Source organism: Myzus persicae, unplaced genomic scaffold (assembly GCF_001856785.1).
Source record: "Myzus persicae strain clone G006 unplaced genomic scaffold, MPER_G0061.0, whole genome shotgun sequence".
NCBI lineage: Eukaryota > Metazoa > Arthropoda > Insecta > Hemiptera > Aphididae > Myzus > Myzus persicae.
In genome coordinates, this window is record NW_019104245.1 from 15,797 (window position 1) to 40,957 (window position 25,161).

At 29.5% G+C, this 25,161-nt stretch overlaps 1 protein-coding gene across 1 annotated transcript in view; it reads left to right on the plus strand.

Annotated features, from left to right (window-relative positions):
• The first annotated feature begins 446 nt into the window (after positions 1-446).
• The window catches only part of LOC111040433, a 58,362-nt gene continuing 33,647 nt past the window's right edge, over positions 447-25,161 (plus strand). Inside the window, exon 1 of the mRNA XM_022324356.1 lies at positions 447-1,124. Coding sequence (XP_022180048.1) covers positions 815-1,124 — 310 coding nt within the window. The 5' untranslated portion in view covers positions 447-814. The remainder of the gene's footprint in view (positions 1,125-25,161) is intronic.

The following is a 25,161-nucleotide window of genomic DNA, read 5'->3' on the forward strand; positions in this document are numbered from 1 at the left end:
TCATTTATATTTACAGATGATGGTTAATGCGATAATAATCGAAATGATATAATTTGTTTCCTATTATTTTCGATTCACAGCAACGGGGTTCTATTAGGTCATTCGCTCGCTTTTCTCGCGGTCCAGCGGCGAGGTGTTGACGCAGTTGTTAAATTATTATTATATTACCTATTTGTTTGTGCGAAGCTAATACGCGTCTATTATTTCGGCCGATCCGAGCGGGCGGCCGGCAGCGGTCATAGTAATAAATAATGATAATAACAAATAAATATATATACCTAATATTAAACGCTAAGCACGAATAATGATAATAATAATAATCGTCGCATAGAAAAGGCGGCGGCGGCGGTGGCGGCGAAGGCGGCTCGCCAGCCAGCGGTTCTTCTCTCCCGCTCTCGACTCGCGGGAACCACGGCCGCCGCGCCGCGACCACGTGCCCGCGGACCGTAGTCGGCCGCACTCTTGACTCTTCCGACGCGTCAGTCTTATTCGGCTCTCCGCGGCACCGACGTCGCGACCTCTACACCCCGCGCGCACACCGCTCAGCGAGTTTTACCCGTCGCATCGCATCGAAGTTCAAAATATTAAAGACACAACTACTATTTGCGTCTTAAATAGTTTGAATTTCGCGTGCGAAAACGGTGTGCACAACACAATATTGTTTGGAAATTTATAATAATAACATTTATACGTATTGCGACGATTCCGCCGACGGAGTGTGATCATTTCGTGGCGAGTCCGTTTTTGTCGCGTCTCGACACCCATCAACGCTCGGGTTGAGTTGCTGCTGGCCGCTGCCACCGCTGTTATCGTCATGCACCCGCACCCTCGGCGAATCGTCCCTCTGTCGGTGACGCTGTCGCTGGTCGCTGCGATGTTGGCCGGTTGCACCCGCGAGACCGCGTCACTCAAGTGCGACGGCGGCGGCGACGTCAACTTCGAACTGCTCACCGGGTACGCGGCCAGTCCGGCGGCCAAACATGCGATGCGCGAGCAGTTGGCCCTGTTCACCTTGCCGCAGTGCATAGACGCTTGCAAGTCGGATGACCAGTGCGCCGCCGTCACGTACGAGACAGGCGCCTGCGTGTCCTACGCCGCGGTGCCGCAGAAGAACGCCAACGCGGGTACGTCGGTTACCTAATATTATATTATTGTCATGTTCTTGTGGTAGGTTGTAGGTGCATAGGTGTACGATGTTCCCAGGTCAATAAAATAAAAAATTACTCGTCAAAGATACAGAATTAGCACGTATTTTTCACATATTGTTTGAAAAAAAAACATTGATTACAATGACAATAATATAGAATCATTACAATATTATATTATTATGTGCACACAACTACGGAGATGTCTTAAAATTATTAAAATGCACTCGGCTCTAGTAACATTTTACAATATCATATAGCTTTCGCTCATTGCCTAAGTATCGTAGTATATTATTCTTAGCAGTTGAATAAGTAATTGGACGTATACCTAATAAAAGTTTTAATAAAAGTAAAAGTTAACTTATTTATCTTTGTTAAGTTTTACCTTTCACGAAATATACTCACGTAATGTTGTACAAGTACAATAAATAAAACGAAAACAAATCGGGGACTCTGCTATATAATACCACATATAAGACATTTAGTATGTTATTATATTGACTATATTACCTTATCCATAGTATAGGTAGTGTTGAGAGTACATCCTCATTGAATTACTTTTTGACTGAAAATTATATGAAAAATTATTCTGAGACTAAACCTAAATGTCTAACGATGTTTTATCACATATTTCATATTTAATACACTGTTATTAGATTATATTATGCTATTGGTTATAGTTTATTTTTCTATTATTAACAATCGTAACATTCGTAACATCGTAGGCTGAACTAATTTTTTTCCAAACACCTATGTGGCCATGTAGGTATAAATCACATACCTACATTATTGCATACTAATATACTTATATACTATTAAATTCTTTAGAATTTTATAAGTACTATTAAAATATGATGTAAAATTCATATTATGTCATTACCTAGCTATTATTAACTGATAAAACAGTTCCTATACGTATCATATCCGTATGTCATAATATAAAATATTATGTGGATAATTTCGTGGTACCATTTTACTTATTCATTTCATCATTATTATATACATTAATGTAAAATACATTAATTATTTTGTATACCCATATTCAATTTTTATTAATTCAAACCTTCGATAATTCGATACTCTTTTAGGTAATTCGAAGTAAAAGCTCGGTACTATAGAAATTTTTCAGCAATTTAAAGCAAAAAAAATTAGGTATACATTTAGTAATTCGAGGTAAAATGTAGAAAGTTCTTTCAATCAACTCAAACCATGAAAATTTAAAGTTATTTCCGTGATTGAGTAGTCAAAGTGTTCTTGTTGTTAAATTAACTATTATAAACTTTGTTTTTAAAACTTCCAGATTTTTTAACAAAGATTGATATATTCCGTATAGTGGATCATACTATCATACATTCATATAATTTAGTATTGGATTATTATTTACTACAATATTCTATTGGTAATATTTACATGTTTAAAAACTCTTAGTAACTAATTTTTTATTTATTTTGATAATGTATTAATATTTTGAACATCTTATTAGCAATTCAAAGTTTTTATAAGTCCCACCAACTTCGAATTATCGAGAGTACTTAAATAATTGTAGTATAGTAAACCTATAGAATACTTATATTATGATTTCTATTTGTTTATTTATTAATATCGATGGCATAATAATTTAAAAAATAACATTTTTTTTAACATTTTTCCTTGCAAATGTATTATTGCTTATTATCTAATAGATTTTAAAATTAAATTTCAATAGATTTTATAATATTAAGTATTTATACCTTCATTTATACGGACCGACGATCTATTCGCTACATAATTTACAATAATTACACAATAGGTACCTACTTGGTTTTTTTTTAAACCAACACCTCTTATTATGGCGTTTTAATTTGGATGTGCATTTAAAAAAACATTGTCCATATTGTGGTATTATAAAATAACGCTAGAAAAAAAGGGTAAAAAATCACCCAACTCTGATCTGCTCAGAATCGTTGTTCAAATATATTTCAATTGTACCTATGTATATTGGATAATCAACACTTTTGATTAAAAAAATGAGATACTTAATTGGAAAAATTTGTAATACTAAGGAGGTCAATTAAATACATAAAACATACATACATATACATTTTAGAATTTAATTATACCTACATCAAACAACACTAACATTTTTTTTCAAAATAACATAGGTTAACCTCCGGGAAAAAAAGCTGAAAATGTAGATACCTTAGGACCGGTAATTAGATCCTATATAGTCACGATTTTCCAGACGAGGTTCAACTTGCTCACCCCGTTCTTATACTATAGTTATTATTTATTATCAATTTGCGAGTCGTTAAGACTGGTTGTGCTCAGTGCTCCTATATAAAATCCTCACACATTTATGATACGAATACTTTGTATTTTAACTGAATATGATAAGTAACAGCTATACGGCCGCACCAAGTATCAGTATCAATAATAGAATTCAAAAACAATTTGAGTAGAAAAAGAAATCTTACTTAACCTAACCTACTAATAAGAAATAAATGCATCCACAAAATGTAATTTTTGTATTTTGTAATTATGTTAAAAATTCTGTTAAACTACATAAAATATAATAATAACAATATAATATATAATTATAATAATAATGTAAATATATATATTGCTACTTACCTGCCTTATAACTTATAATCCTTAATTGACTAAAATTATGTTAGTATGACGATGATTTTAAATTAAAAAAAATTCTCGAGTATTTAATGTACTAAAAAGTTGATTAATTGTACATCTTATATCATGTTAATAGTGATTATGAATATAATCCCGCGAACCGTCCACGACGATAAACCAAATAATGTTATTTATTTATTAGATTTCAAAATAATTTCGGTCAAGAAACGGAATATTATTACCCATTTATATTTGACCGTTTATCTTGACAATTGAAAATTATCGTGATTTCAATTATTAATTTACCTACATTATATTATTATGTTTAGGTACATAAGAATAAAATAGGTAGGTATACGATGAAACGCGTATTAAGAACATGTTTTTTGTTTTTAAGTATGATTATTATATGTTTTCCTTGTTATATTATATTTGTGAATTTCATTTGGGATTAGGTTTTCTGACATTAATGTTATAAGAATTTACACGCTAGTAAATAAAAGGTTTTTTTTTTATAGTCGTACAAATTATTATCTGAATTACTCGTCGTGCGTATAAAATACGAGTGAGCCCAATTTCAAGAAACTGCACATAAACTTTTACACATCGCTTAGTCCTGTCTTTCTTGTAGCTAATGAGTCCTCCTGCAGCAGTTAACCTTAACGCTCGTATAGAGTTTTCCGTAGTAATTTCTGTCGAAACCGCAGTCTCATACATAATTGCTATGATGATATAATATATACAAGACGCGTTCATATATTATTTACTTAATCACTTTTATGTACCAGGATTTTATGCAAATTCGTTTAACGATTTCGAACTATAGGTAAACCATCCTGCCGTTATCAAGGTTAGTGCAACTTACCTATATACCTACATAATTATTACATTATATTATAAACCTATGCGCTGCTACTGTTGTGACATTGTCTCGTACACGGATCAGATGGCTCTTCATCGAAACGACGACGTATAAAATAACAATATTTTTATGTATAATATGCTACAGTGGCGGCACCAACCTATACGTAATACAAACACATTAATAACTGGACACCAGTTGCAGTATGTATTTATATAGCTGGGCGTAAATAATAAACTTGAGAGTATTGCCTACATCCGTTATTATATACTTAAAATTATTATTATTAATTATTATATTATGGAATCTATAGTACATAAACCCGTTTTTTTGATAAAAACGACAACCGCGTCCGGGCGTCATGCATGTATTAGGTATTTAGGTAGGTATATAGGTATAGGTGGTCACTCCGTTGTCGTCATTTGTCCCTAATTTCTTATAATAATAATAATAATAATATAACGGAACGTAAATGATTATCATTATGGACGCGACAGTTTTCAGCGACCGAACAACCGCGCCAGATCAACATCACACCGGACGCCGAAAACCTGCAACGATTAATTTATTATAGATATACAGGTTATACATTTGTATACTTGTGTAAGACACGGCAGACCTGTTGGTTTATAATTTATCATTTGAGCCGTCTTCATGGGGAATAGAAGAGCTACGGTTTGCACATTATTTCCGGAAATGGAAAACTTAGTATGGATTGTAAGAAATGTGATGTATATTTTTAAAATTTAAACTGGTAAATATGGTAATAACTATTGACATAGATTCGAGTGTGTAAAAAAAACTACTAAAATTTATATTTTGATCGTCACGTTTAGAATTTATCATAATTCATAAGTGTGTTTAATTTTCAATCTTTAAATGGTTTAAATTAATTGTTTTATTGTCATCACGAATAAAAAAAATGAAGTTTTAAAGAATCTCTATATTATAGTCTTTAGTCTCCACCCACTAAAAAGTCTATCAATTAAAACGTTAAAAACAATCAAATTTTGTCCTACTTAAATAAATTTTAATAAATTGTGATTTGTGGGTATTGACCTATATATAGGTACAAGTAAAAATTGTAGTAATGAACGATTCATATGAAATTAGTAAATATATAAATATATTACATATTTACATATATCTATATTCATAATTAATAATAATACAATAATATAGCACTAATTTAGTAATGAATAATAATGATAACATCTATATTTATCAATTATTATTTATTAGTATTATTATATGTACAATGCTTTATGTAGTATATTCAATTAATCCATGAAAAAAAAATGAACTATAAATCATAAAATCTAAAAAGGTACAATTAAATTTGCGAGTTAGGCATTCTAATCATCAACCTAATTTTAAAATTACACTAAGGAAAATTCCAATCTTGCTACCTTCCTTCCTAATTATGCCGCTGTAATACTGTATACACTATACCTACATTTATACTATTTATAGGTAGCTAAGTAGACATAGCTGAAAGTCATCGAATCAAACAGTATGGGAGGTTTATATTCGTCGACGGAGTTTATAACACTGGTTTGTTTTAATGGAGAAAATAAAAACTTGTAGCTGAATAAATTATAAAATAAGTGTACACCAACGGATTTTTTTTTGTTGCATTTATCTATTTTATAATATTTATATTTCACATGCGAACTACTATGAATCTACTACTTTATGCCTTGGTGTATATGTCCGTTACAATAATTGTTTGAAATTATTTTGCTCTAACAATTATATTATGTATAGTATATTATTATAGTGACGTGGAATCTATAAACATAATAAAATCACTAAAAACATTCGTTTGTACTACATGACCCATGTGAGAAAGAACAGCCCAAATAGATGAGACTCCCAAATAGGAAGTGTATGATAAAAAATTAAAAACAACAACCTCATGGACCAGGGATTAGAATTGTGCACGCAGTTTAAAAAATAAATTCGCAGTTATAGCTATTTTGAAAATTCGTAATCATATATTTTTGTATTTTATATTTTAATCACGCACCTAAAATGTTTCCATATAGGCTATCGACGTAAGACAAAAGAATAATCTATATCTTTTAATATAACTCTAAACAGTAAAGACTAATGATCTCTCCGCATGGTGGTATTGCATGTCCAACATTAATCACCAGCACTATACGAAATAATACAAATTTTAACCTCTGACTATAACCGCCACCGCCCACCAGTACACCACTATAATATACATATTATAATGCTATTGTCTGTTGACACTATGCTATAATATATGATTTCGATTTAAAACACTGACAAAATTTAATTTTATACAGTTGATATAATGACATTGAATCGCGGGAAAACTACTTCTTTTACGTTTCTTTTTTGTATTTATTTTATTTTATACAAGTTTAATCTTATGTAATAGTTTTGTTTGTGTACAAGACCACAAGGGGTACCTAACAATATAAATTAAGTAAACTGTTCTTTACTAAAATCAGTCAAAATGTCAAAATGTATATAAAAATAGTTGGGTAATAGAAGTTATATTCAGTGTACAACTATGTAAAAGTATACATTTTGTACATAAAAGTGCCAAATATTATATTATAAATTTATAATAGGTAGGTATAATGTATATTGTATATTGTATATGGACTTTTATTTCCGTGAGTAATTTTTCGTTAGATTTTTCTGGTTTTCTTTTCCGTGATCATTTTTTTCGACTGCCTGCAATAATATCTTCAGTTCGAATAAACTAGCCGGAATGTCAAAATAAAAAAATAAAATGAAATAAATAATGTACCGCATGTCGCAGAGGTCACGTCACGGTCATGGCTTGACTGCTTGAGTATCCTGGGTCGCCGGCAAATATTACAAATATACAATATTACTTATGCGATAAGAAAATGACTTTCATTCATCATGCGTACCTACATAATGTTATATTTATGCACCTAATATACACTACACAGGTATGTCTTTAATCAGGCCAATGACTACATTTTCTACACTCGTCTCACGTTTATAACTGTCGTCTTATGTTATTATCATCGCTGTACGTATTCATCCCCGAACAATAGAACGGACGGACATAGATATCATGAGTCACGAGGTTCGCATAGCTCCATGATTTCTTTATTAAATTATCATTTACGACCCGGTCGAGCATAGCCCACGTATTCTAACTGACTACCTATGTACAGGTTATGGGCAAGGTCCAAAAACGGGTAATGTAAACTTTAGCCATGTGAACAGTAACCTTGCCTTACCTATAAAGTATACATATCCACCATCATCAAATATGTTTGATGTATACATTAGCCAATCAATTTATACATTAGCTAGAGTGCTGTGGATTATTCGTATTGTATTGCTAAAAATCATAAACTGATAATATCGGTACAACACGACCATAGTACCAAACACTTCGAATGGTTTAATTACACAGAGTATAATAATTGTTGTGGAAAAATACCAAATCATAATAATCCAAAATACTTAGTAGAACAATTTGAGTTTGGGTGACATATGTAATTTAAAAGTATCTCCCCGACTTTGTACCTATATTTACATTTATGTGGTAAGCATTTGCAACTGTGTAGATATTTTTTAAAATCTTAACCACCAAATCTGTACATTCACAATTTCACACCGAGTTTTTTTTGTGGCTAAAGCTTCTAAAATATCTATTATTGAGTGCTTTTCATCACAAACAATTATCTACTACCGTTATTTTAACCCAAGTATGTACTTAACTTATTCAGCCGTAGATAATGTACGTACGAATTACCAAAATAAACACTTTTATAAACAATAGTTTTACTTCATTCAGGTATGGGTATAGTGTTCATCTTACCCGAATACTGTATACATTTGTACTTTACCTGTTGCATTATATACGATATAGTCTCACTGAGATTTCTACAAATTATGGTATGAAGAGTCCAGCCTATGTAGAAGAGCCAAGTGATTTACATAAAAAGCCGCGCGGCATAAATACATTTTATATATTTAAATTATTTTTTTAAGTAACCGATGGTGGGACGAACTTTATTCACTGCGGTAAAACTGATTACTGTAATTATCTCCATTAGACAGATTTATGGGAGACAAGCCTCCCACTCAAAACAAATTTCAAGTTGAAAGCTGTGTCATCGCCAGTAAAAGTCAGCTTTAAATGGATTATCATATATAAAAGTGGATGGGTGGACCGGGTACGCAAATATCAGTATGGTATTCTAATTAATACTTTATATCTAATAGGTAATAACACATGTAACACACATTACAAATTAGTATTTGATCAATAAAATATAGATATTGCATATACCTCCATATAAATATATAAAGTATTATCATAATAGGGCTCCATTATATAAATATTAGGTACCTGCTACAAATTTTAATAATAAAATAATGACTTTAAAAACTGGTTAGATCTAATTCGAATCCAGCTTTAATTGTAGGTGATACGTGGGGCCAGTGTACTGTACGTTAAAAAACTCCATATAAAGTATTCGTTCAATAGGTAGTGCATTAGTAAATAGTAAGTGTTTCATACATATACATTTAGTACACTAATACTGTACACCATAATTATTTTATTTTAACTTCAAAAGAATACAATAAGAAAAATAGTTTGTTTCATATGTCATTATTTATTTGTGTAAAAAAATAATTAAGTGGCCTTTGCTTGACTTGCTTTCGCTCAAAAACATGTCTTATAGAAAAAAACCCTCACGCCTAGTAGAGTGATCAGATATCAATAACTTTTTTTTTTTGTTAGCAAGAGAAATACTTTTTACAGGGCGCATTGGACTTTGATTTTCAAAATGTAAAAATCCTATAGTAAGAGTTTGAATTTTACACATTTTTACAAGGTTTTAATTTTTGTCTTTACCAATGTAATTAAAAATCAAAGTTCAATGCTCTCTGTATGAAATTTTCTTCTTCCTAACAAAAAAAATCATCAAAATCTGACAATTCTACAAGGCCTCTCAAGTTCAATCATTTCTGTAGGAATGTGACGTGAATATATTTTTTTGATATAATACAACGTATTAACCCCCCTCACCCCTTCTTATTAGGTATTTGGCAGTAAATTAGTGAAAAAGCATAATAATTAAGGTTTCAACTAAAATATAAAATATAATTTTCAAAATGTCTAGAATTTCAGAAAATTTCGGAAAATTTGAAAACCCGTTACCAGGCCCCATTATCTATTCGTTATTAGCATAATCATATTTTAGGTTTTTTAATATTTTTTCTCAGTTAAAAAGCTTGAAAATTGAATATAAAGTTCCTCAAGTTGATAATACTGGAATTAAAAAAAAATGTAAATCTACAGTAATTTTTTATGTGCGATTGAAGTTTAAATTTTTAGGTAATTCGTCAAAATCGTGAGAATTTACAAATTATTTCGTAAGTAGTTAAAAATGAATACAATCATTTTTATTCATACTTAAGGTTTGAGTGTAGTTTATATTAAGAATTATAAAATAGTTGAGTGTAATTTCACATATACTTATGAGGGGACTAGGACGGTGAGCCGACAACCGACGATGCGACCGCCGAAGAGCCGTCGGATATTATTATTGCGATAAAGATATTATACCCAAAATTTCCAAATTATATCGATATTTATCAAAGCAATTATTTGAGATAAGATATCGAACCAGTAATATACATCATACAACCGAAGAGCCGATGTGTTATTCTCTAATATAATATTGAATCAGTGAGGTTTGTGCCTTCATCGTATTTTATTTTATAATAATGGAGTGTTCAAATTGAACTAATTCTATCTGGAGAACCAAAGCTTCGACAACATCCAAAATATGCTGCTCGTAAGAAACGGTTAAATAATATTATTAATGATAAAGGTAATATTGCCCTGATAGATTTTCTAAAAGGTATATAGCTTATAATATAAAACTATAAATGTAATTTTTTTACGATTTACAATTTTAATTTAACAATATCATATTATTTAAAAATTAAATTTATATTAAAATATGTAATTAATTTTTTATGACGATTATACTATTAATATTGATATTAAATATATTTTAATTTAACAATAACAATAACATAATATTTTAAAATTAAATTTATATTAAAATATGTAATTAATTGTTTACATATTTTTATCGAATATTTTTTAGACGAAAATAAATTGTAATTAAGTAAACAATTTTTTATTTTAAAACATTAATATATACAATTTAGATACCATGTCGGCCTGATATCCTGTCGGCCAAACGCCGTCGGCTTTATATCTTGTCGGCCTACTGGTTGTCGGCTCAACGTCGTGATCCCCTTATGAGGATATCTGAAGTATCTATACATTTTGACAAAATTTGATATTCACTCATTTCTTACTAAATGGTTTTTGGTTTTTTCCAATATATTACAAGGATCAAATACATCAAATTTATACAAATTTTGAAAACTAGAAACATTCTACTGTTCTTAAATCATAATTTTCTATATTCAATCAAATTTTCAAAATAAACAGACTAATATCAAACTATAGGGGTTTTAATTTTTTTTTGAATAGTGGTAATAAACATGTATAGACTATTTCAAATAACTTAACAATTTAATACAAAAACCAGCATACGTTATTCTTGTACAATTGAAAACAATTTTAACAATTCAAAAATATTAAAAATACATAGGCATGATTTTTTTTTATAAACTCCAATAATAATTTTACATTCAAAGTCATGACACACTAACATCTCCAACTGGCTTGCATAAGCTATTAAAATGCATAGCTGCATAGTTAAGCTAAATTAAGTGCTATACAATCATCCGTAATAAAAATTATTAATAAAAAAACACGTGCTTAGAATAATATACTTAACATAGCTATATGAATCAAAAGCTACTAATAAAATATTATGTCCGATACCGGTTTAATTATTTTATGGAATCATGTTTTGCTATCTGAAATTTGTTAACTAATTTTATTGTTCAAAGCTACTCCTCTTACCTGTCGACTACAAGTCTTCACGTTTTATAACTGCCAAAAACCGAGTTGTCCGATGATCATCATTCATCATAATGTAATAATATAATTCACGTTTTTGTTAGGACGAAATGGAAAAACGTGGACAACATTTTTATTTTATTAAAATTAATAAGGGGATTAATTACATTTACATCGTGCATCTTTAAAATATTAATATTATAATAAGTATTATGATGGTGTTGATAAATTAACAACTAATATTGCTCGTTGGAATAAAAAAATTGAGGATTCAAATAATTGGAGGAAATAACATTAATTATATTTTACTCAAATACTAAATTTATTGAATAAATATAAAATGTGTTCTTAGAAACGTATAATAGACCTACATACTTATATTTTAAAAACTGAGAAAATATAGACAATTTAACTGTGTAACTATGAAGTTTTCTTTCAGAAATGTGTTATAATGTATACTGCACTGTCCAAAAGTTTGACTAATAACTATTAACAATAATTAATCAAATTAAATTTCACTAAATTATCAATAGGTAGGTACATAGGTTATATGTATATATTTTAATGTGATAGAATTGGTGTCATTATTTACTATTTTAGTATTACGTGATTATACTGTCCACTATTTCATTGAGCCATTAATCATACTACGCCGAGTTTCATCAATAACATTAACTTACTTACCTACTTAAGTTTTATACTTCTACATTATACTGTATAGTTTATACTTTATTATGTTCTGTCTTCTTTGAGGCTAAATGTTCGAGTCTTCGCGATATTATTAATTAATATAAATAAATTGTATCAGTTTTTTTCCAGTTGCACAAATTTGTTTCAATAGAATCATGATTATGAGATATTATAGGACGTCGTAATATTATACTTAGGCACATGTTTTAATAATACTCACGGAAAACGCCACTGCGTGTGTAATGCATTAATGCACCATAACAATAATTAAATAATGTATGCTTGATAGCTGATCAGCGTATCCCTTATTTTATCTCATTTCTATATTTTACTGATGTATACCTAGTATAGAAAACGTATGCAATACGGTCCTTTTTTTAAGCTAAGTGAATGTGGTGATTACTATTGTAACTGTATATTGTATATTTTACTTATATGTTATATACGTCATACCTATAAAAAGTACGTACCATTTGCATTTAAACCACCTAAATACCTAATATGATTTTGTTGTTTTGATATCACTAAAAATTATACCTTATATAGGAAAATAGCAAATTATAATTTTTTTTTGTTGTTGTATTATATCAACATTGAATAAATTAAAATTATGAAAGATATTGCACTGTTGTCAACGTTATCATATTTTTACGGTGAAATTATTTTTAGTTTTGTTTCTTATAATCTTATCGATAAAATATATACTTCCTTTATGGTTGCTTTTTGTTCTAAACGTGAAATCTTTTTCTACATAATTACGTAATAATTCAATTGACGACAAAGGTATTCGTTCCAGACGATGATGTCGCGATCCGTGAGACCTCTTGTACAAGTTTGTTTTGATACGTATATTTTTCAACTCAACTTTTTATTAAGCCATCTGCTACAGATCTGAGCAGTGATTTTAATTGAATATGTATTTAGTAATTTAAATTTTCATTTGTCTTAAAATGCCAATAAAATTGCCTACATCAAACCCCTCAAAAACAGGTGTGTCTTCACAAATGAATGTTTTTATCATATATATATACACACACATTCTAAAGACTATACACCATGTTACCATGACGCCATATTATATACTATTTTATCAGTATAAATTATTATAGTGGATACATCCAGGTATAAAGGGTATATATAATATTCTAGATACACAGTGTATTACACACCTATTTGCAATATAATATAAATCAAATTTTTTTTTTCGAATTTATTAAATTGATTAAACCAATTAATGCATTCAAAAACCATTGCACCGTAACAGTTGATTATTGATTATTAACTGTTCTATCAATGCTGAAACTTATGGTCTTGGAACATTACCAACTGTTAATCAATTTAAAGAAGTTAACCCAAACATATATATATGTAAATGTATAACAATTTGCGTGTATAATAACCAATAGGTATCAACCAGGTATATAGCATAATATATTTTTTAGTATACAAACTAATGATGGTTGGACCAGGGTAGGGAACATATGTATCCATATTATTATATAGTCTATTCGAACTGTAGCTAATCAATAAACATAATATTGGTTCACTGCTACGCTGCGTCGTTTACTTAATAAACGGAAATATACTTAACATGCGGCAAGTAGACGAAAAAGCAAACGCGGTTCTTCCTCATCGGCGGACGACGATGACGACGGATGCGGTTTGAAGTGCATTAATAATTTCATTCCGGACAGGTTTCTGGGTAAACATTCTATTATACTATTATTATTATTATAACAATGGCGACGTGTGCACATGTGCCACGGACCGAACGACGGTGGTACAAAGAAAAAAAAAATGTAAATAATAATCAGTCGATAAATGTCCAACAAATCGAAATATCACGTTATTCCGTTATTGGGCCAAATCATGAGCTGCACTTTTCACTTTAAATTATCCCATATAGACCCACAGGCACTATATATATGAATATAATGCACACGAATATACCTACGCCTATATGTGTGGGTGGCCAATTCGTACCTATTTATATTATATAGTGTCACGATGCGCCCATAATATATAGATACCTACTTACTTATTTCATTCAAACGGTGACCGTTCCGTACAAAACGGAAAATGTATCTCTCATTCCTCATTGAGTGCACTTATTATATACATAGGTGTATTATTACAGGTATTCGCAATTATTTTTAAGTATAAAATATAAACTACTGCGACGGAATAACACACAGACATATTATAAATTACAGAAACATTTTCACGCACTTGATGTGTACCTATGTAGAACTATTATATAGGAACCAAATAAACACTTGGTTTTACAACAACGACTGAGTGTGTAGGTACTATACTTTTGAAATGTCGTTCACACTACTATAAATAATAGCCTCATCGTCGTTGTAAAATAGCATAAGCGATTGTCATCAATTGTACACAATTTTATTGGGATTCAAAAACGGGTTGTATTGTAAAAAAATCCATAAGTACCTATTATTATAATGTGTTCTATTTTCAATCTCTTACTATTGGAAAGGTAAGACACAATAAAACCTCGTCAAATCGTTTATTGACGATTAAAACTGTAGAGAGAAGGTACCTATATCATTACCAGTTTTTCTCAACCTCTTTTATTTCACCTAACCACCTTGTAGATTTTTTGGTTTTCATACTTAAAGTTAAAGTTACCCCGGTTGAGAAGTGTTTAGTGATAGGTACTCGTTAACCAGCCATTATTAATTTTTCGTTTTTTTTCAGCGTTTACGTAAGTAATTAAAAATAATTTTTACTGCGTGATGATTGCTTGCACCTCTCTACAAATGTGTTCACACCTCTACTGGGGGGGGGGGGGGCGTGTCTTCTAGGCTGGGAATCTGTGTAAGTTCTAAATAGATGTCATACAAGTGCGCAAGGAGTGGTAGTCAAGGTAAGCAGTTACTAAGTGTAAGCTTTTTTATTGTTGGTATACAAGATTGTTCGTGAAATGGAATGTACATAATATAATATTATACTCAATTAATCGGTGAATTTGGAAGAACAATATACCAGCTATAAATTAAAATATATTTTTGGTAGATATATGGGAATGGGAGTGTGACCAGTGGAGTGAACATTTACTGAAGTTACGTGTAGTAGATACGTACTATAAGTCATAAGCATAACATAGCACACTTGAAAATAATATTATTTTATTTTATTTGATATTGCAGTAAATATCGTATGTGATTGAAAGGTAATTGTGGTTAATGATGGTTAAGCAAATGTTACCCCTTAAATTCTCTCGAACAGTTTTTGGAACATAACCAGTATTAATTTGAATACTTATTTATTATTTATGACTTCTATCCTGTCGATAGTGTCTCCTCATACTTTGCTAATTGAATCTTCTACAACTTCTGATGTTGATAAGTTTAACTCGGTTAAGGCACCAATACATTTTATCATTTTTATCACAGTTATTATTCTAACCTCCAGAATCTCGTAAGAGAATAATCTGTTTTTTGTGAAATTCTGTACGTGATACTAATCGATTGATCTTCGCTCGTTATTTTAATGTATAAATTATGAAAATAATCTCACAAATGGAGCGGAAAATCCATTTATTCGGTTCGATTAAAATTTAAAACAGCCTAGCGGGTCTGAACGATAATAAACAAATCATATTCATAAAAAAAATCTAAACATCAAAAGAAATATTAAATATAATATGACGTGCTAATCGTATTTTTCTTCCTATTAATCCTATTTAAATATTTATTTAGATGGATATACTTGTATATATGTTATATTTATATATATAGGATTTAAGAACTATAATTTGTCCCACTTCGACAGATCTTATCGCAGTGTTCTTTTTTTGAATAATATTTCGATCTCAATAAAGTTTACACCGTATACTCAAGAAAAAACCTATACATACACGTATTATTGCTGTTGCTATTATTATTACGATTTGATTATACAATACGAGCGGTTTATAAATACACCTCTACGAATCGGGTCAATTAATCTCACTCAAACACCATTAGCCGACACGCGCATACGTCATATTATTTTAATATCAAGATAAAAACTATAATAATAATATAATAAATTAATAACCGTATACCTTGTGTTTTTAACCGTAGCCTACCATTAAAAAACTCATGAATTTTATTTATTTACTGCACGCTTTATGATATTATAACATGTATACAGCAGTTGTACTCATGTGTAAAATAGTGGCAAAACGATCGTCGTAGTTTTGTAGGTAAACAATAAACGTGTCATGCCACAATAACATGCAATATTAATAAATAGAGGGCTATGATTTTGTAGAAAAAACCTTTTTTTGGGCAGGAGCTTGGTAAAATGACTTAAAATTTATGAATACATACATTGTTATGTCCTTATATATAGAATATAGATGGTATGTTAATTGATTGGGAAGTAAGTAGATATAATTTGAGATTTAATGTAAACATGGTAGTGCAGATTTTTTAAATGTAAAATATTATACGACTACATGGTTAGACAACAAACAAAAGCAAAACGAAATATCAAATTTGAAATCGGTTTAATTTTGAATGAGAACAACTTTATGTATTTTCAAAAATACAGCATAGTGTTGTAAGATTGAATAATTTTCATCCTTTGATAATTAATGCTAATCCAATTCGTAATAAATAACACACTACTCATTGAAATTGTATGTGATTTTTTAAATTGGTTTTTATAATATTATTTAATATATTTACCATGTACTGTTATGCACAAGTAAATTGATAATGTGGTGTTAGTAACAAAATTAGAGCTGTAATTAAAAATGTGCAAGATATTCCCTGCAGCGATACTATAATTTCGTTATGAAGATCATGGACTTGTATATAGCAGTTAAATGTGAATAATTTAATATAATGAACAATATTATAAAAACAAATAAAATATAAATTATAATACATACGATTTCAATGAGTGGTGTGTTCTTTATTTTCTATGGATTAGCATAAGATATTGATGTGTGAAAATCATACAATTTTACAATATCTACTATGTTACATTTGTAAAAATATCAGTTGCTTTCATTCATTCGTTCTAAATATGACCGAATTCTAAATTATTTTTTCCCATATTATTATAAATTAATTAATTTAAAAAATAGTCATTTTCAAAAAAACAAAAAATTTTTTTTTCTTGTGGATTATTTTTTTATACCATGATAAAAGGGAGATTATTAGCTATATATTACAAACAATACCTGTACTGCAATATCTGCATCATATTTCTAACTATATCTACCGAATTTCCGATTAATTAATACTACATAGGCCAGAGATGGCAAACCTATGACACGCGCACACTATTTTAGAGACACACACGAATGTGTAAGTTTGATAATATTAAAGTTTTTGAAAAAAAAATTGAAGGGTTATCGAACTAGTTGACACGCAGGAAAAACCAAATTTAACACGATGGTACAAAAAGGTTCGGCATCCCTGGCATAGGCAAATACGTTTTGAAGCATTCTGATTGCAATGAAGTAAACTTTATTTTGTTTTTCATTTTTTATCATTAAATCCTTTTTTCAAATTTTTTAAATAATTTTCATGAATATTTCTGTGGTTTTATTTAATGATCCAATTATCTATATTATTGCCATTTGCCGGAGATAATTAAAATCGGAATACGTTTAGGTTTATAATACTATACATGGGAGTTACCCGTTTCCACCTTGCTCGTTTTCGTCAATAACGATAACAATAACTTTTTTCAAAAATATTTATATACTTATTGAAATAATGAGTACCTATCCAATGATAAAAAAAATCACCTGGTAACAATAACTTTTTTATCAAAATACTATATTATGTTTTATCCTTACAGTAATTGTTGACTTTTTATACCCTTACATAAATCTGATAATATTACAATACTGTCTACAAATTTTAGTAGTTTTGAAATACCACGGCCTTGACCACAGAATACATATTATCCAATAAAAAATGCAATACAAAGATAAATTCAGTTTTTAAATTATTATTATGTTAAAATAAAGAATCGTGACTTAAGTTTTAAGAAATTAAGCCAATGAAAAAAAAATTAACATCTATCTTATATTTTCCCATCTCTATGGCAATTTAATTTTAATCGGAAGTTCAGCTCTTGCGCCCATCACACATATGATTGACTCTAGGAGTAATAAAAAATCATATATCTCTTTTAAGTATAAAACTGCATAAACGTAGTGTACTATCCAGTATTTACAATAAACAGTGTTATCATATTATGAGATGACTTTTTTGTATGTTTTCATTCATTCTTTAAAAGAATGTCGGGATAAATTATATAATACGGATGACAGCTAGGACGCCCACGTTCGCTGATCACCTGACAGGGCCAGTCTGTCCCTGTAGGGAATTGGAGACAGGATTGAATTTAGTATAATATCTTTAATCTATATAGTAAAATCGTAATATTATATTGACTGTCCGTTAGTATGTACGGGCTGTGGCAGTTCGCTAATAACGTCGCATAATTCAATACGAGCAAATAATTTTATAAAAAAAAATTGGTGAATGCTGATTATAATATTTTACTTAAAAACTATAGGTAGAACAACATTAAACAATTTAGTGTTAGAGTTTGTTTAAAAAGTTTCGTTAGAAAAACACTTATTAAAAATTGGTAAGAGTCAAAATATTAATGTAATTTGGTATTTTTATAATTATTTACTTTATTAGTGATTTAACCTATTTCTATTTTTTTATTTAAGTGCTTTACAGAAATTAACAGTGCTTTAATAATAAACTAATAAGTAATAACGAACATGGTGGCATGCGGTGGCCTCCTCTTTTGACCCAATAAGCTATATATTTTTTAAAAGTAGAAATCGTTACTTGTATCCACTAAAATATTATAATATAAAACATACCAGGCAATTTATCAGGCAATTGATAATATAAGCAATAAGCATATTAAGGTGGTGTAGAAACCCAATGCCAATTGCTCATACTAACTATTGCTCTTTGCACTTTACTAAAATAATTAAACCCAAATCACACGTACTAACGATGAACAGACGAACTCGATGTCTAAACAGAAGAAAACAGATCGCCCAGAATACCAAATATTATTTGAATCCCAATAAACGACCCCTCATATGAAACCTAAAGTCGACATGATCACGGTAACCACCGCTCTTGTTGACAAGATCATATATAAGGGAGTCTATCAGAAGAGGTTGTCAGACAGTTAGGGATATTGAAAACACTCGGAGGCTGTTCGTAAAACCACCCGGCGTCTTAAATGTCAGTTCTGAGTTTAGTCGTGATGCTGTTCACCATCTCATAATGTTGTCTTGCAAAATATAATAGTAATTTTGATTTAAAGATATTAATTTGATAAAGATATACTGTGATTTGTTACTATGGACAAACCCCAAGTGTTCATTTTTGCAATGACAAATCCCTCGAACAGTCGGGACGCAACAAAATGCTTTAGCCATCACAATTCTTATAAAATATAAGTATGAAATGCTAGTATCTGATCATCATCAAAAATCAAATTAGATATAGATTTATTAGTATCTGAGCGATAAATGTAAATACCTACCAACCTATATAGTGTATATTATAAGATTTATAATTTTATAATTATGCATATTTTATTTTAAAATTGCATTTTTCTGTTTGAAGGCATTTCAATTTTTATGGTTGAAAAAATGAATTGACCTTTAACACTGGAGGTGTTTTCTAGTATTAAATTAGATCTTGTTGCTACTTACTACTTAGGGCCTGGGGGGGATTAAAAGTAAAAAATTGGATAATATTTACGCAACAATTTTGGACAAACCCGATTTTGTTGTAATTTAAAAACGAATAAACAGTAAATGGTAAATCTATTTATTATTATACATTAAATTTTCATCAAATATCATGAAACGATTTATTGATATTCATACCTAAGTCATAACTTAATACTTTAAAATGTAATAATAAGTTCGTCATAAGTCATAACACTTGTTTTTACTAAAATTAAAAAAAAATTTAGTGTTCTCATAATTATTTATGAGCTTTTTAAATTAAGCAAACATCAAGCATCTATAGTTATTTCTTTTTGTATTACAACAAAATAAGAAAATCAATTTTTGTCGAAAACTGGTTTTGGGTAAAAATTTGCGTTTTGATTATAATATGCCCGATTGTTTTTTATGGATATTAGAAGTTCAAATTCCCCAGACGAAATTTAAACGAAGAATAACAATTTTATCTACCTATTCTTTTGTAATAAAAAATCAAAAATGTTTGGTATTTTTTCTATATTATTATTTTATATTATTCTCTTTTTTTCTTTCTTTATTATAAATTAGATTTTTTTAAATTATGAAACAAGTTCGAAATTGATACGGCGATGTCGGAAGCAGCGTGAACTTGGTCCCACAAATTTCGGTTTCGTAATTAAGTTGTGAAATTTAGTTGTAAAATATTGGTACAATAGTTTAGTATAATTATCATGACTTAACGAGAACAACTTGACGTTCTTTTCATGGGGACTTGAAACTTTAACGTAGCTGGTAAATTATTATATTTTAAAAATACGACATTTTCAAAATATTTAAATTAATTTTAAGTTTTTGTTTATTTATATGTTATACCAGTAAATCTATCACAAATAAGTCAGATCATTCTTTAAAGTACGTAGAAAAACAATTTTTCATACATTTTTATTAACATAAAAATAGTACTCAGTAGTATTTTTTCTTATATCATTATTAAGTGACTACTGAACTTTCCCTCTCCCTTACATAATTTATAATTAATAATTCATACTTTGAGATTCATATCAGGCGTGTAGGTACTTATTTGTTATTTTAATAAAGCATCACTCCTTTCTACTTTATTTTGATTTGATCGCATTACTATCGTGCAGGGAAATGAAATGTACTTATTAATTAGCCTATATATTATAGGTATTTGGTACACTGCACAGTGATCAACATTTATACCTTATGTATATAAACCTAATCGATACGGGAAATGAATAGGAAAATCTCACAGAAATGTGGTCGTTATTTTAATGTGTAGGTACTTATATAGATCGCTAGCTGTATTTTGTGATAATATACAGGATGTCTATATACGACCATCAGGACATCACACTGCAGCAATATCCATTTCCGGTAAATAACTTTCTTTTGATAACTTTCCAAACATTTTCTGTACACTGCAGGGTGAGTCCCACACTATTATCATTGACAATTGATGGTATAGATTTAATTGTAGCGTAGTCTCTTCTTCTTAAACTCACGGTTAATAGACTCATTCGCCTATTGAACTCAAAATATAACGGCTACAGCATGTCCCGACGAGTAGGTACGTTACTAACACATCGATAAAAATTCGTCAATTGGACTCACCAACACTGGTTAACTCAGTGTCAATGTGTATTTTTAAGGGCATATTTTCACATTTTTTAGCTTTTTTTACCGATTTTATTGCATAATTTTGACGATTATTTCTATATTACATCGATTCATCACACCGAAACGACAAAACGTAATTAAGTTGTTGAAAACATTTTGTTTATAGGTAATTTGAAGTTATACAAGACAACATTTAAAAAAAAAAAAATATTTTACAATTTTCATGATTTTTTCCTTTTGAATGACATATTATGGAAATACATAAATAAATATATAAATGCATAATAATAAATATTTATTAGGTACTACATAGCTGTAAATAAATTTTTAATACAATTCATCAATTCAATTTTTTTCTATTCTTTAAACTTTATTAAGATTTTGAGATGTATGAGAAGGATATTTAGGCCTATGTGTGTATTTAGGTGATCTAGAATTTATTACATAATAATAATTTAGAAAAAAATAAATGCGATGCTATACACTATACTGCCGACTTATATATTATTATACTTGTTATAATTTTCGAAAATAAGATTTACAAATAAAAGTTACAGATGACTAGATGATGAGTACTAGCTAACTGACACCCTATACAAATTATAATTATTCTTACTCGTATGCAGGCGATACGCATCAGTGGACTTTCTAGATACCTTTCAATACATTTATTGCACAAATGGTACGACACGCAAACGCAAATTCTTATAGGATAAAATAGACCGTGCACGCTATTCCGACGTTGACAGGAACTGCGAGACACGTGCCAGCTATAATATAATAGCTAGTATTGTAGTAGTATAATAATTAATTCCTTCCATCCTAACACACACGCGCAAACAGTTTACACACATTTATTTAATATACGATCTCTTAAGTCGTTCTGCAGCGTGTGGTCATGATGCGCTAAACGTCCATTTAAACGTATCAGGTATAATAATACACCAGTGTTTACAGCTCTATCATTTTATATTATTAACTTTCCCGACTTTATAATAAACGCACTGTATAATCAGCGAGTAAAGAAAACCGATAAAATCTGTTAGGAGTTTTTTTTTTTAAATTGAGTTTTGAATACGACCTGAATTACTATAATACACCTTTTGATGTGGGAAAATCAAAAAATTAAAAATCAAGCAAAGTATTTCGATATAATTAAAATAATTACAGTTTACGTGACGACGCTAATTAAAAATAAAAAACACTAATAATAATAATAATGTATTAATAGTACCCTATACATATTATATGTAACAAAAACGGTTTGAGTTTTCGTTCAAACATTCTTCTCGAATCGATAAATCATGTTTCGATCTAATAACGCAGTTAACAGTCAACGTTTTGTTTGTCGAAAAACTAATTAAATTAGGTCCCGACCGATAAACCGTTTTCAGCGCAGTAATATAATTTGTAAAAAAATCTTCCGAGAATAATGATAATAGTGCTACAAGTTTGTTGGTCTCCATCCCACTGTTTATTAGTTGCCTATATAGGTATTTTACTCATAATCATCATAGGCACACTTTATTGTTTGCACAACACTGTCTCGCGCATACGTCAATTGTGACGGCGTAACATTTTTTTCTTTTACTACCTATTAATTGTATATATACTTATATATTGTATTGCTTTACTTATATACCTCATCAGTAATCGCGCAGTTTGCCGCCGAAGAATGTGCATCATATTTCTATTCAAAACGTGATTTCGAATCGTCATCGCGGCCGCACAAGGCTTAAAAAATAATTTTCGGGCGACACAGTTTCGATGGAATTTTTTACTCGTATTACACTCAGACAATGGACTCTGTATGACACACGCACCAACAACATCATGTGCCGTGGCACGTTAAAAAAATATCAAAAATCACCGCACGTCTGCAGATGATCGTTTTCGTGTATGTGTAAAGTACATCGTATACTTATATCAATGTACAGTTCGGTCGTAAACGAACACAAAGATATAGGTGCAGACTCAGCTCTAACACGTCGTGCATAACCTATATATTATGATATTATATGAGCATTATACCAAAGCATGACCAAGCAATTTGCAAGCATGCTCATCCCCATTTTTCTCATAGATAATTCATTAATTAAAATTCTGTTTTTCGGAGTTTGTTAGTATATATATACCTACTTATAAGAACTATATTTTCAATAATTCTCTTGTACAATTGTACATGTTTTCATTTTTTTGATGATTTCTTTGAAAATGTTGATATAAAATCTAAATTTAAATTCGAATAAGTATAGTTTCTAAGTTATTAAAATGTATATAATATTAAAGATAAAATAGTTCTTAAGATTCCACAAGAATTATGAAATATATGTTGTGTTTAATGGACAGCTCATATTATACTAGGACAATTTTCTTACAAATTATCAAATTTTTACCGAGTATATGACATTAGGTAATATTAGTATATTACTGTAATTCTACAACAATCATAGTTCTATTATGTTCTAAACCTATTTGCTACTATCGCAGACTCATTTTTATGATCCTAAGTACCTACCAGTTAAATCAACTCAAAAAATAATATTTTGATTTTTGATTTGGTTGCAACAACATATTTTTTAAAACGGTCATCAGCTTAATAATTTACATTTTACAGGAAAGAAAGGTGATTCTTATTTGCAATAACGAATTTGGTATCGCCGTAGGACTCTCTTCTAATGGTATAAAAAAAATACGTTTTTTTTAAAACATATGGTACTTAAGTATAATATTAAGACTACAAAAGTTAGAATTTGAATGAATTCATTAAGTATTCAAACAGAAAATGGTGGTGAGCCGTGGAATACTTGGCAAATCACTCTGTTTGGTTATATGTTAGGTACCTATATTACTATGAAGTTATTTATAAGCCGTTTCTGCATATATTAATGATAATATATTATAAAAGATATTTTAATAATGGGCCAAAACGGTTTTATTATTTAACTACGTTTTGCACGGTTCATACAATATTTTGAATTATATTATATCGGTACATTATTTCTATACCGTTAATCTATGCCGATTATCGATCAATTGATTTTGCTACTGCAAGGTCTCGTAAATAGTGTTTTTAACAAAAACCTATACTCACATTATGAGTACCCTATATTATATAATTTAAAATAATATGTCTTAACTTTTAAGTAGCGACAAAGCAAGATTACCCGAACCCTGTAAGTAAAGTTAGATTTACTATTATGTTTCTATTAATGCTAGCATTTATACTGTAATGTTAGAACTTAACACAGTTTTAAATTTATGGATATGAATCGCTCTTTTATTAATGAGTTAGATTTACCGGTAAAAATACGATTACCCACCAAAACCGTTATTTTAATGAATCCATTGTAATTTAATATTATATAAACGCATCATGAAAATGTGTGGATTACTTATCGTAGGTACTCGGTACGAGCTTAAAAGTATAATTTTAAAAACGTTTAGTAAAACCTGTAGGATGTACATTGTATAATTGTTTTTATGACATCACAACTTCAGTAAATGAGTATTA